The sequence below is a fragment of the Eumetopias jubatus genome, unplaced genomic scaffold (genome assembly GCF_037043125.1).
Source record: "Eumetopias jubatus isolate StellerSeaLion01/CBP00866 unplaced genomic scaffold, mEumJub1_p1.0 scaffold_7, whole genome shotgun sequence".
NCBI lineage: Eukaryota > Metazoa > Chordata > Mammalia > Carnivora > Otariidae > Eumetopias > Eumetopias jubatus.
In genome coordinates this window covers 76,235,865-76,248,616 of record NW_028274813.1, presented here as the reverse complement: position 1 = coordinate 76,248,616, position 12,752 = coordinate 76,235,865, and the positions used below count along the sequence as shown (strand labels likewise).

The following is a 12,752-nucleotide window of genomic DNA, read 5'->3' as shown; positions in this document are numbered from 1 at the left end:
CTCTTCCAGATTTTAGACTCCTTAGCTCCTCTTTATCCCACAGGGTTAGCTCATGTCTCCTCCTCAGAGAGGCCTTCCTGCACTCCAGTCCAGGAGCCACCCTCTTTCTGGAATTATTCCACATTGCCCTCTTTGTTCCTTCCTCGATATCTCCCCATCAGTAATTATGACTGTTTTTCTAGTTGGATGCCTGCTCTGTGACTCCAGGGACACTGTAGTCTTTGTTCATTGCCGAGTCTTCTGTGCGGAGAACAGCACGTCATATGGGTTCAGTAACTCGTCGTTCAGCAGAGGGAGGAGGGGGGTGAGAGTGTTGAGAGCAGATGCTATGTGTATGTTTTGATTTTTCCTGTGGGAGGTGAGTGTTGACCCTGCAAGGCTACATATCTTTTCGTGTTTTAATTACTTAAAACCCTGGTCATATTTCCTCATCGGATTAATGTGGTTGCTGTTGATTTACAAAAGCTCTATTTCTTGTTACAAATCTGGGAGAATGTGAAGTGTCATTTTGAAATGCTTCACTGTCGTCCTCTCTTCCTTGCAAGGGGAGCTTTGGGGTGTTACTATACCCGTAACCAAACCTATATATGTGAGGCTGAAATTCAGCCAGAATGCTTAATTCACATATTGAAAGACTTTAGTACCCTGGAAATCGGTGCCTGCCATTCCTGTGAACCCCCAGGTGTCTTTCCCCCTTCCTGGGAGGTCTCTCTGCAGGCGCTGCTGGAGTGGACCAGAGTGGAGTGGACCAGAGTGTCGGGTCTGGATGGCAGCAGGGTGGTGGTGCCCCTGGGAAAGGCACCAAAGGCCCTGGCACCCCAGTGAGCAGACACTTGATGCCCATTTGGCTTCCTTAAGGCTATGGCCACATGCTGATGCTTCTTCAGAGTCGCCCTCGTATGGCTGCTTTGGGGAACTGCAGCCTCTGCAGTGTATCACTTCAAATAATAGCACTTGGCATATATACTGTTTGTGTTTAATATGCTGGTATTTCTTCATCTTTTGCCTGCCTCTGAAGGTTACAATTTCCTATTTCCCCCAGAGAGTTATGCCATGTTTTCTTCAATTAATATGTGAGTAATGTCCCTCAAGTAAAAAGACTTGAAGTCCTCATGCTGTACTTTCAGTATGATCTGTTTGGAGAATAGTATCATCATCACTGTTACTCTTTTAAGTACTCTAGTAATAATATCTGCAATAATGATTTGTCTGCTAGAGTAAGGAAAAACATGATTTTTAAAGTCTAGTGATATTTCTGTATAAGTTAACTTTTAAGAACTTAGCTGACACAGGTCGATGGAGGATCCTGCACTGACCATTCTCTCTACTGCTTTATTGCGTACTTTCGGATGTTTGCTGTACTGAACCCAAATTCACGCGCTTCCCAACAAAACAGTTTAGGGGCGGGGGGCCTTATCTTGAATTTTTTACGTACTTGGGCTGGGATTTCTTTCTTTAACCTCTCTCTTCCTGGTCTCTCCAAATGTTACAGAGTGCGTTTCCTGATGGGTGGACGTCATGGAGAATTTAAGTTCCTGCCTCCCTCTGGCTATGCCCCTTGCTATGAAGCCTTACTTCCAAAAGAAAAGATGAGATTGGAGCCTGTGAAAGAATATAAACGTGACGCTGAAGGCATTAGAGATCTGCTGGGTACCACCCAGTCCCTCTCCCAAGCCTCTTTCATCCCTTGCCCCATAGACACTAGTCAGGTAGGTTCCTGCTACCAGCAGGGGTAGATGAAGTGATAGGGCTAAATCCTTCTCTGTTGTCTCTGAACCATTCCTGTCGTCCATTCTGTATTATTGTCCTGTCATGCGAACAACTGTCGTTCTTCGTATTTCCACCATAAGCGTAGATTGAGCTCTTTAAGGATTTCTCAGAGAACAAGTGATCACTTGCTACAGGCAAGGCTCTGTGAGGTGCAGGCACAGATACGCAGTACTCTCTGGGAACTTGCTACCACACTGAAGAGGTAAAAAGCAAATGTATTATTTTTTTTCAATCTGAGTGTAATGCAAAATGAACTGTAGCACAAATAAGTGCTGGAGACACCTGTTAGGCTAGAATATTTCTAGAAGTCTAGTTAGGATAGGCTTCAACCAGAGCCTTTAATAAGCCAAAATGAGGAGGGGCATCCAGGGCTGAAGTAACAGGAATAGGGTAAGTAAGGGTCTAGAAGTAGAAACACAAAGTACGGACAGGTGGATAACCACCCTCTGATCCAGCAATCTCACTACTAGGTATTTACCCAAAGAATACAGATATACTAATTCAAAGGAATACACACATCCCAATGTTCATAGCATCATTATCTACAATAGCCAAATTATGGAAACAGCCCAAGTGTCCATCGATTGATGAATAAAGAGGTGTGTGTGTGTGTGTGTGTGTAATGGACTATTATTCAGCCCTAAAGAAGAATGAAATCTTGCCATTTGCAACAACATGGATGGAGCTAGAGTGTATTATGCTAAGCAAACTAAATCAGAGAATGATAAATACTATATGATCTCACTCATATGTGGAATTTAAGAAACAAAACAAATAAGCAAAGGGGAAAAAAAGAGAGGCAAACCGGGAAACAGACTCTTAACTGTAGAGAACAAACCCATGGTGACCAGAAGGGAGCTGGGTGGGGGAGGGGGGAAACAGGTGATGGGGATGAAGAGCACACTTACCGTGATGAGCACTGAGCCATGTACAGAATTGTTGAATCACTATATTGTACACCTGAAACTGATACAACACGGTGTGTTAGCTAACTGGGATTTAAACAAAAACTTTTTAAAAAGTAGGGGCAGATGATGATAAATATTCTCCTATGGCTGGATGCTCAGAGGAGAGGGAGAGTGTAGGAGGAGAGCTGGAAACGAAACTGAAAGAAATGGGGTAGTACGTCGGAGGGGAAAGTGCCGATAAAGGGACATTTCGTTCCCTTTCCAATGTGTCTGTTTTGGAAGAGACACACTCACATGCTTATGACAAGGGGCATAAATAACAGTTTCCAGTATTTCCTCCACACCAGTGCTGTTCAAGTCACTATTCTAAATATTAGAGAAAATCACTGACAAGGAGACTTGTCTCTGAAGCACATCGGGTTAATGGTTTGTAGGAATATAGCTCTCTTGACCTATAGAAAGTCTCCAGCATGTTACTTCCCCATAACATTCGCGTGACCCTGTCACATTCAGCTATTCGTGCATGTTCCTGAATTTGCTTCGTACCTTCCACAGTTCATTATGGTGAACTCGCTTAGAACGGAAAGAGCAGCATTTCCCTGCCTGCCTCACAGAGCCTGGTGTAGCACCTTGAAAGTAGTTGGCATTAAGAAGGTTGACAGGAAACTGGGGAGGAGTGGGCGAGCCAGAGATGGTCCTGGGAATTGGATCCTCCGGTTCCAGGGCACCCTCCACATGAAGCTTGAGGGCCGGAGAACTAGGTTAGCTTTCGCACGGACACAAGGCCACCAGCACGCAAGTGAGGGGAGAGGGGAGAGCGTGAGCATGATACCTGCTTCTTCGCACCAGTCCTCGCTGAATCATCAGAAACAAGTGTTAAGAAAGGCCCTGCTGGAAGAAGTGGGCCTCAGAAGAATGAGGGGAAATTTGATGAGGGAGGAAAAGGGGGCTTGAGCAAAGAGTGGGAAGAGCGTCTGCACATGCAGAACTAGATTGGAAAATCGAAGATTACAGATAAATCAGCAAGCCAGGTCCAGACCCGTAGTTGAATCCGTATGGCCCCTGGAACTAGGGAGATGTTCCCAGGGAATCAAATAATAGGCAAGTTCTTGTCGGAAAGGTGCAATTTATTATCTTGAATGAGGCCTTATAATTTTTTAGGATCTACCATTCTGTGAAATTATTGTCAAAGGAGAAGTTACGTATGTAGAGAGTCAACTCCATCCTCCCTGGGGCGCAGTAACCAGTTTGCAGGCGAAGTAGTGCTGACTGGAGCCCTGTCCTAGGTACTGCCAGTACCCAGGGCTTGAAGTGCCCCAGCCCCTGGCTGAGCGCTGGGAAGAAGGAGCCCAGCTTCGGGCAGCCCAGCCCCAGACACCATAAGGCCGTTCGCAAGCCAGTGTTACTCTGCCCCAGGTGGTCACCAGTTGAGGTCACTGAAATTATGATTTGGGGTTCCTTGTGGCGGCCTTTTTCCACATTTTCTCCTTTTTTTGAAGCATGTGGTTCCTCCCACATGCAAATCCCCTTTCATTCTGTGATCACCTAAGGAGCACTTAGTTTAAAAATTATCTTGGTTTACCAATAAAACCCAAATATAGTTGTAATTTCTTCGCTAATAATTTTCCCCATTTTGCTCTTTATTGAAACGTCATGCCATTTATTAACTTTGACTCTTTGATGATTAGATTAAGTTGATTTTTTTAAATGTCTTTCATTGAAAGGCAGATAGTGATTATACACATAGGTTAAATATGTTATTGCTGTTTTCCTCCATGATCTCCTTACATACGTCACTGACTTGATACACATTCTTTTACTAAAAAAATTTTTTCTCCCAGAGCTACCCCCTCAAGAAGAAAAAAAAAAAATCAGGATTTTTGTATTAGTGGAAACACTAATAACCTTTGTAATAGAGTGAGGATTGCAAGGGACCAGGCAGGTGATGCAGAAATGAAGTAGGTCAAGTGCACAGGCCCTCCGGCTGATAATTGCTAGGCAAAAGTGTGAGTCCAATGTTAGTGATCTTCCAAGGGATCAAAACAAACTAGAAATCTGGATTTTTATATGAAATCTCCCATTTCTTTTTATTTTATGTTTTTTATTATGTTATGTCACCATATAATACATCACTAGTTTTTGATGTAGTGATCCACGATTCATTGTTTTCATATGACACCCAGTGCTCCATGCAATACGTGCCCTCCTTAATACCCATCACTGGGCTGACCCATCCCCCACCCCCCTTCCCCTCTAAAACCCTCAGTTTGTTTCTCAGAGTCCATAGTCTGTCATGGTTCATCTCTCCTTCCAATCCCCCCCCTTCATTTTTCCCTTCCTTCTCCTCATGTCCTCCATGCTCTTCCTTATGTTCCACAAATAAGTGAAACCATATGATGATTGACTTTCTCTGCTTGACTTATTTCACGTAGCATAATCTCCTCCAGTCCCATCCATGTTGATGTAAAAGTTGGGTCTTCATCCTTTCTGATGGCTGAGTAATATTCCATTGTATATATGGACCACATCTTTATCCATTCATCTCCCGTTTCTTAAAAGTTGCCAAGGGATAAACATGAGAATAATAATAATAATAATAATAATAATAATTGCAGTCACAGTAGTAGTAAATTTTTAAAAATCGGAGGAAGGAAAGGAGGGTCCCCTCCTTGGGCCCCCAGGGTGTGACCTCTATGGAGAGATACAAGCAAAGTGCCAGGAAAACTCAGAGAAACTCTCCCTGGAGGTAATTGGGGAAGACTTCCCAAAGGGAAGTTGAGCTAAATTTGAGCTAAATTGAGAAGGATGGCTACTGAGGGTGTTTGGATTAAAACCAGAGCTGGACAGCAGTTAAAGCAGTGAAAACAGATCTTACGTAGGAGCTAAGTAAATAGGGGAAAAGGAACTCCGGTGTAGAGCCAGGCTTGGGTCTGAGTACGATAAGAACAAGTAGGGATTTAGAGCCAAGGAGAGCAAGTTGGGGAGGTGGGGAGAGTCAGTGCAAGGGAAATTACTAAGAGAAGCCTCGGGGGTTAGGATGGATTCTTGCTAAATTGATCTCACAGGATTCTATCTGAAGGCAGGACACAGTGATCTGATATCACCTGGGGGATGGTAGGGGGGCGGAACTTGATCAGACACAGAGGTAGGGGGACGGGTGATCAGCTATCAAGGGAGGTGGATTCTCGCCAAACTGATTTAGCAGGATCCTTTCTACAACTGGGGTCTTAAGAACAAGGCCCAAGGACAGAGCCTAGCTGGAAAACTAGGGTTCTAGAGGTTCCCGTCTAGAGCCTGGTCTAGGAGAGTGTCCTTGTGTGTGTCCTTGTCATCTGCTATGTGGCATAGAGGGGTGTGCGTGTGTGTGTGTGTGTGTGTGTATGTGTACATACATATGTGTGTTGTGGGGGGTTTAATAAGGGTAAAGTTTGCAAGTGCAAGGACACAGAACTGTGCAACAGTGTGACCTTTGGTGAGAATTTCAAGAAGTTTGGCGGGAATGTGTTTGGGAGGACCACAGTGGAAGAACTGAAGGAGGACACTGTGTCCTTGGTTAACACATCTAGTTTGTGGCTTAGGAGTTCAAGGAACACTTGGAGACACCCAGGAGGTGAGTGCTGTGATGTGGTTTTGTTGTTGTAGGCTCATCACTCTGGCCACAGTGTGGAGGGTAGATCGGTGGGCAGTTGAGGAGACCAACTGTGAGGCTCTTCCAATAGTCCAAGGAGAAAAGGTTTAGTAGATGAGAGGAGGGGGGCCTTCAGAAAGATGCTTCAAAAATGAACATGATCAATTGTGTGACTGATTTGATGGCGGTGCGGGAGAGGGCAAGTCATGCCGAGAGGGAAGACACTAGGATTGATTTCCAGGCTTGAAGCAATGGTGGGCCATTCAACGAAAAGAGAGAAGAAAAACAGGAAGAGAAAAGGTCTTGAAGGAAAGACATGAATTTGGTTTTGAATAGCATGTTGGGTTTGCTTTGGTGGGAAAATCTTGTGGACAGTTGGAACTGTAGGTCTGAACCTCGGGAGAGACCGTGGCTGGAGACATACAGACTTGAGAGTGACCGTCTATGGCTAGGTGAGATCTTCCAAGGAGAGAGCATGGACAGAGGGGAGGGGAGGCCCAGGGAAGCATTCACATGGGAAGAACATAGAACACAATTATCTACAAGGAAGACTGAGAAAGGATGGGCAAAGAGGAAGCCCAGAGAGGAAGGAATCTCTGGAAGCATCTGGGTTAAACAGGGTGAGTTGCAACAGTATAGTTCTTCTGGGGAAAAAGGAACCTCTGGGAGCAGCCTCTGCTGGGGGACGTGTAGTGAATTCAACTGTGGCACGTTATCCACATACATTTTTATGATGGATTTCAATATGGTTAGTTCTTGTACTGTTGACTTCACACTTGTTCCTTTTCCTTTTAGGTCATTTTGCCCCCTCACCTAGAAAAGATCCGAGACAGACTGGCTGAAAACATTCACGAGCTTTGGGGAATGAATAAAATAGAGCTTGGCTGGACTTTTGGCAAGGTCTGTGTTCCAGTGGCCAGGCTGGGGCAGAGGGCTGGATGGCCTTGTTACCTGGGAGGGTTCTTGAAAGACTCGAATGAGGGAGGGAACCACATGAGCCAAAACTCATTCCTTCTTACTGCCCCCTGTGTAGCTGATGCTCTAAGCCTTGCTCGGTTGTCTGTCTGAGTGCGGTCAAGGGTGCTGGGGAGGCCAGCTCTGCACTGACAGAAGTGGGGGTTCGCCTCCCTTACTCGGAAAGGGTTTCCTCTATTAGGGGAATATTGAGCACAGTCATTTCCCAGGACCTCCTTCAGAACTCTCATTATTCCTTTCCCCTTCAGAAAAAGCTGTCCTCTCTGCATGAGAGGCAAAAACAAACAAACAAACAAACAAAAAACCGGCTGATTCATTGTTTTGGATCAGAATTTGTTTGATATGGTTTTCAGATGATCACTAAGATTAACAGACACTCAGAGGAGGTTACAGAATCTCTTGCACTAGAAAGCATTTTTCAAAGAGGATGTAAATTGACTTTGTTCTGTGATTTGTGTAAGGTCATGTATGAAGGCACAAGAATAAGTGAGTTGTGGAGCTTCCTATGACCCTGACACCCTCAAATTACGAATATTCCAGCTTCGTTACTGAAAGGGTCCCTGCACTCTAACACTTACATATTGATAGAGCTACCTTCTACATGATCACCTCTCTGCTGTATGCTTTTATAACACCACAGACCTCTCCTTGGGAGAACTACTCACAATTGCAGTATTATATATATTTTTTATGATTATTTTATTACTGCTCTCTACCCCATTAGACTGTAATCTTTATGGGCCTGGGGCTATCCCAGCTCACCATTGAACTCCTAATGTCTAACTCAGTACCTACCACGTAGGAGACACTTGACAAATGTTTGCTGAATGAATGCATTAATTAATGTCTAGATCTGTACTGTTCAATATTAAGAGTCATGAGCCACAAGCGACTATGGAGCACTTGAAATGAGACTAGTCTGAATTGAAATGTGCTATAATTCTAAAATGCACTGGATTTTGAAGACTTGCTATGAAAAATTAATACAGAATATCTGAAATGATTTCTTAGACTAATGGCTTGTTAAAATGATAATATTTTTAGATATTGGGTTAAATGAAATATATTATTAAGGTGAACTTCACCTGTTTATCTTTGCTCTTCTCATGTGGCTACTCGAAAATTTGAAATTACAAATGTGCTTCACATTTGTGGCTGACTTTATATTTCTGTTGGACAGTGCTGTCTATTGGACAGATTCTGTAGTCCTTTATGTTCTGAAGACTGCTACCGTGCAGGGGGCATTTTGGTTCCATGAATTTGGGACTGGCAGGCACATGGCTACCATGTATAAAATTGTTTCTCTGCGAGAATATGTTCTGAATGCAGACACTTGAATAGAAACAAACCCACAGGATCGTATGTTTTCACTCATGTGGAATATCAGAAACAGCTCAGAGAATCATAGGGGAAGGGAGAGAAAACTGAATGGGAAGAAATCAGAGAGGGAGACAAACCACAAGAGACTCTTGACTCTGGGAAAGAAACTGAGGGTTGCGGAAAGGGAGGTGGGTGGGGGGATGGAATAATTGGGGGTTGGGTATTGAGGGCACGTGATATGAAAAGCACCAGGTGTTATACGCAACTGATGAATCATTGAACACTACGTCTGAAAATAATGATGTACCATATATTGGCTAATTGAATTTAAATAAAAAAATTAAAAATAAATCCACAGAGCACAAACCACTGGCAACTCAGGGACTGTGTGTGTCATCGACTAGAGAGGATATTGTCTATTTGACTATCAGCAAATAACTGTCTTTGTCTTGCCTGATATGTATTGCCTGGGCCATCTTTCAAAGCATGTCCTTTTCTGTTTTTCCAGGGCAATGCCTGTTGTCAAAACTCATATTTTTCCTTATGTTGTCACCTAGATACGGGACGACAATAAAAGACAACACCCCTGTCTTGTGGAGTTTTCAAAGCTGCCTGAAACTGAGAAGAATTATAACCTACAAATGTCAACTGAAACCTTAAAGTAAGTGTTTAATTGAATTGAATGTGGACTAAACCGTGAGCAGGTGATTTAATGCCTTATAACCATATTGCGAAGGTATGTCTCTTGCCTTGAAACTTGAAAACATGATGCATTCTGATAAACGAGCGGAAATGGTGATTATTCATGCCACAGGAGGATTTAGCATAGTAAGGAACACATCCACCATTGTTGTTGATCAACTCAGATGCAGGTGAGGGTTCTTGCTGCCCTGCATCAAGCAGACCCTTTCCTCTCCCTCTGTTACATTATAGAACCCTCCTGGCCCTGGGGTGCCACATTGCTCATGTGAATCCAGCTGCTGAGGAGGATCTCAAGAAGGTCAAATTGCCCAAAAAGTAAGTGATTTTTTTTTTAATGATCGAAGACTTGCATGCTTCAGTCTGAATTTTTTAACTGGGCGGATGGGAGGCCCATGCACAAAGGCAGGTGATGGCCCCATATGCTTGCTAGCACCCGTTGAGGATGCCTCTTCCAGTTTATCGACTGCACTGTAAATTCGAGGCAGAAGTCTGCCAAAGTACAAGTGTTTCCAGGCTTTCCCTCTTTTTGCTCCTTCGGCGAGAACCTACATTGCTATTGTTAGTTCTAAGCCTGGAGATGTGGCTCTCAGAGGGGTACACAGCCTTTGGCCTGTAAGAACACCAGTTGGCCACAGGGGCTTGAGAGTGATTGGTAGCCACAGCAAAGATTCACTCCTCTGGCATTGGGCCAGCCTGATAAGTCCTTTGTGGAAACGGTTGTCTCTGCCAAGGTTGAATTCAGCCCCTCAATCTGCCCGTGTCCTATTCTCCCTCTCACCTGTACAATCACAGAGAGGCACCCATTCTCACACACTCGGACGCGGGCTCCCTGGCACCTGCACTGGCTCCCTCGCTTGCTCACCCTCCATGCACACACAGGTGTCATAATTACTTCTGAGCCACAGCGGCACCAGCTTTAATCAAATGCCTATCTTCCCCTTCTTCCCTGTGACACTCCCAAGCTGCCAAGTGCCACTCGCAGAGGCAGCTCCAGATGCTGAAAGCGGCACATCTGCGAGGCAGAAGCTGGAGGGGTCGCCTGCTGATCAGGCTGCTGGGGTCAGTGCTCAACGGTCAGCCCATGTTGACTCTGCCCAGGATCCGGCATCCCACGAAGGTGGATCATGGGCAGTATTTAATGCCTGTAGCACCCCCTGCATCTTATGCTGCCCGGCAGTTCCTACGTAGACCGAGCCCTGATCTACAAGTCAGCAACATTTGGGTTCTGACTCTGACGTGGGCACTCAGTGGCCCCGGGGCCATGGGTGCCTCCAGACTCCCATTTCCACATAGCTACCATCAACTACATTCCTGCAAGTCACTCCGCAGCGTGCCCCGGCCCTCTCCATTCACGCAGTGTATCTACCCGGGCTCATACTCAGACTTTTCCCATCTTCACATGAGCTATCAAATTACCTGCCAAATTACACACATTTGAGGCTGTGTTTCCTGGATTGAACAGCATACCATGAAGGTCACTCCAGCTCACAAATCCTTGGAGGTCGTGATTTTCTTTCTTAAGTCCCAAAGTAAAGGTTTAACTTTCTGAGACTGAGTAATCATTCTCTACTGATTTATAAGAAATCTTTTGGCTCAAGGTCTTGTCCTTGCCAATCTGGTTGTAACCTTTGCTGTTGTGGGAGTTGAAGGGGCTGCACGTAACGCTGCAGCACACTGAATGTGCCCCTCCTTGGTCAGGCACACAAGTAGGCTTCTTAGAAATGATGCTGAATTGCTCTGACCATCCACTTTCTGCAACAGTCTGTGGAATCTGTGACACACATTGGCAAAAAGGATGGTGGATGAGGGCTTCATCTAAGGACTTGAAAGAGAGCTGAGCTATCCATTCTGCGAAAGGGTAGAACCTGAGACTGTAGCCTTATTTTCATGGTGTTCTTACCATGTGCTAAGATCTGGAATGGGGGAGTCACAGAGATCTGTTCCAAAAATATATTTTTTTTAACTTGTAGCTATATGATGTCCAATGGCTACAGGCCAGCCCCTTTGGATCTGTCTGATGTGAAGCTGTTACCTCCTCAAGAAATTTTAGTGGATAAGCTTGCAGAAAATGCACATAACGTTTGGGCCAAAGACAGAATAAAACAAGGATGGACCTATGGCATCCAACAGGTGAGAAGTGCTGAGTCAAGCCTGCTGCAAAAGCTAGAAGATGTGGTCATCCATCAAAATGCCATTTTGCTTTGGTGGGTATTAGATTGGAAGATGGAAGCTGCCCTTGCACTCTATCCCTCGTGCCTCAGCACACTCGTTATTTATAGAATCAGGGGACTGGATGGAATTTTTAATGGTCACATTGACATTAACTCTAGGCGTAATTCCAATTTTGCAGAAATGGATAGGCTTACCTTTCCCTTGTTGGTCTGGTTCACTTACGATCATGTTCCCTTGTATGTGCCCACTGGCTGCATCTTCCCTCATTCCGTCTTGCTGTTTGCCTCCTGGAGACCTGAGCTTTCATGCCACTCTGCAAGGCCAGGGTAAGCCTTCCACAAATCAGCATTATAGGTCAGCAGTGTTTCTGGGACGGTCCCAGGTATCTACCACTGAAGGTGAAAAGGAGGGGAAGGAGAGGGGCAAACCAGCCCACCGAGAAGCCTGTGCCCCTTACTTTAGCCCATTGGGCCAGGACTCCTGGGCAGAGTTCTTGGCTTACACAGCAGACAGCCCAAGAACTGCAAAGAATTAGGTGGAGTTTAGAGCCAAACCATCTCTCCTTAAAGTAATACCTCATCTCTTTAAGTACCTGGATTGCTATCAGGAAAGTTCAAGGGTAGTTGTGTGTACACATGTTTGTTCATGCCTGAGCCTCTAAGAGCTCTGCACACGTCTGGAAACCAAGAAGACCACAGCTATGGAAATCATGATGGAAAGGGGGAACAGGAGCTACAAACAGCGTGTCGGGCATACTCGTTTATAGTGACTTAGGACTGCAGTCATTGCTGTGGGGATGAGGGGACTCGTACAAATGTGTGCCTACTACAATGAAATGGACCCCCCGTGGCCCTGCCACCTTTTCTGATGTTTCTCTGTGAACACAAGTGTTTCTCTACATTGTTTCTCTGTGGAGAGACTGTTGTGAGGAGACTCTAACAGTTTAAATCATAGCATGGTCTTCCACAGGGGAATAGTTACATAAATCCCCATCTGCCTTGCCTTGGGAATAGAGGTTTCTAACCAATTTTGTGACACTTCACTTTATTCACAGGCTGACATTATTAAAATGTGCTTTTTAATGCTAGCTTTGAACATTAGCAAAACCTTTCCATTTATATTCATTTAGTCCTGAAGAGAAGTAGTAAATGAGTATATTGCTAAATATCAAGGCACTGGGGGAAGAAGAGCTGGTAGGCTGATACGAGGAAGCCAGGATTGTGGCTGGGACTATGTAAGTGGGACAAGCTCTTGGTAAAGATGAAATGTATTTTCTT

The 12,752-nt window shown here is 44.8% G+C and overlaps 1 protein-coding gene across 1 annotated transcript in view; it reads left to right on the top strand.

The window, feature by feature from the left end:
• RYR3 (ryanodine receptor 3) overlaps positions 1 to 12,752 on the top strand; it is a 364,573-nt gene that overhangs the window by 153,383 nt on the left and 198,438 nt on the right. The window contains exons 21-25 of the mRNA XM_088025080.1: positions 1,493 to 1,709; positions 7,102 to 7,206; positions 9,159 to 9,262; positions 9,535 to 9,618; positions 11,274 to 11,433. Of these exons, the coding sequence (XP_087881206.1) occupies positions 1,493 to 1,709; positions 7,102 to 7,206; positions 9,159 to 9,262; positions 9,535 to 9,618; positions 11,274 to 11,433 (670 nt within the window). The remainder of the gene's footprint in view (positions 1 to 1,492; positions 1,710 to 7,101; positions 7,207 to 9,158; positions 9,263 to 9,534; positions 9,619 to 11,273; positions 11,434 to 12,752) is intronic.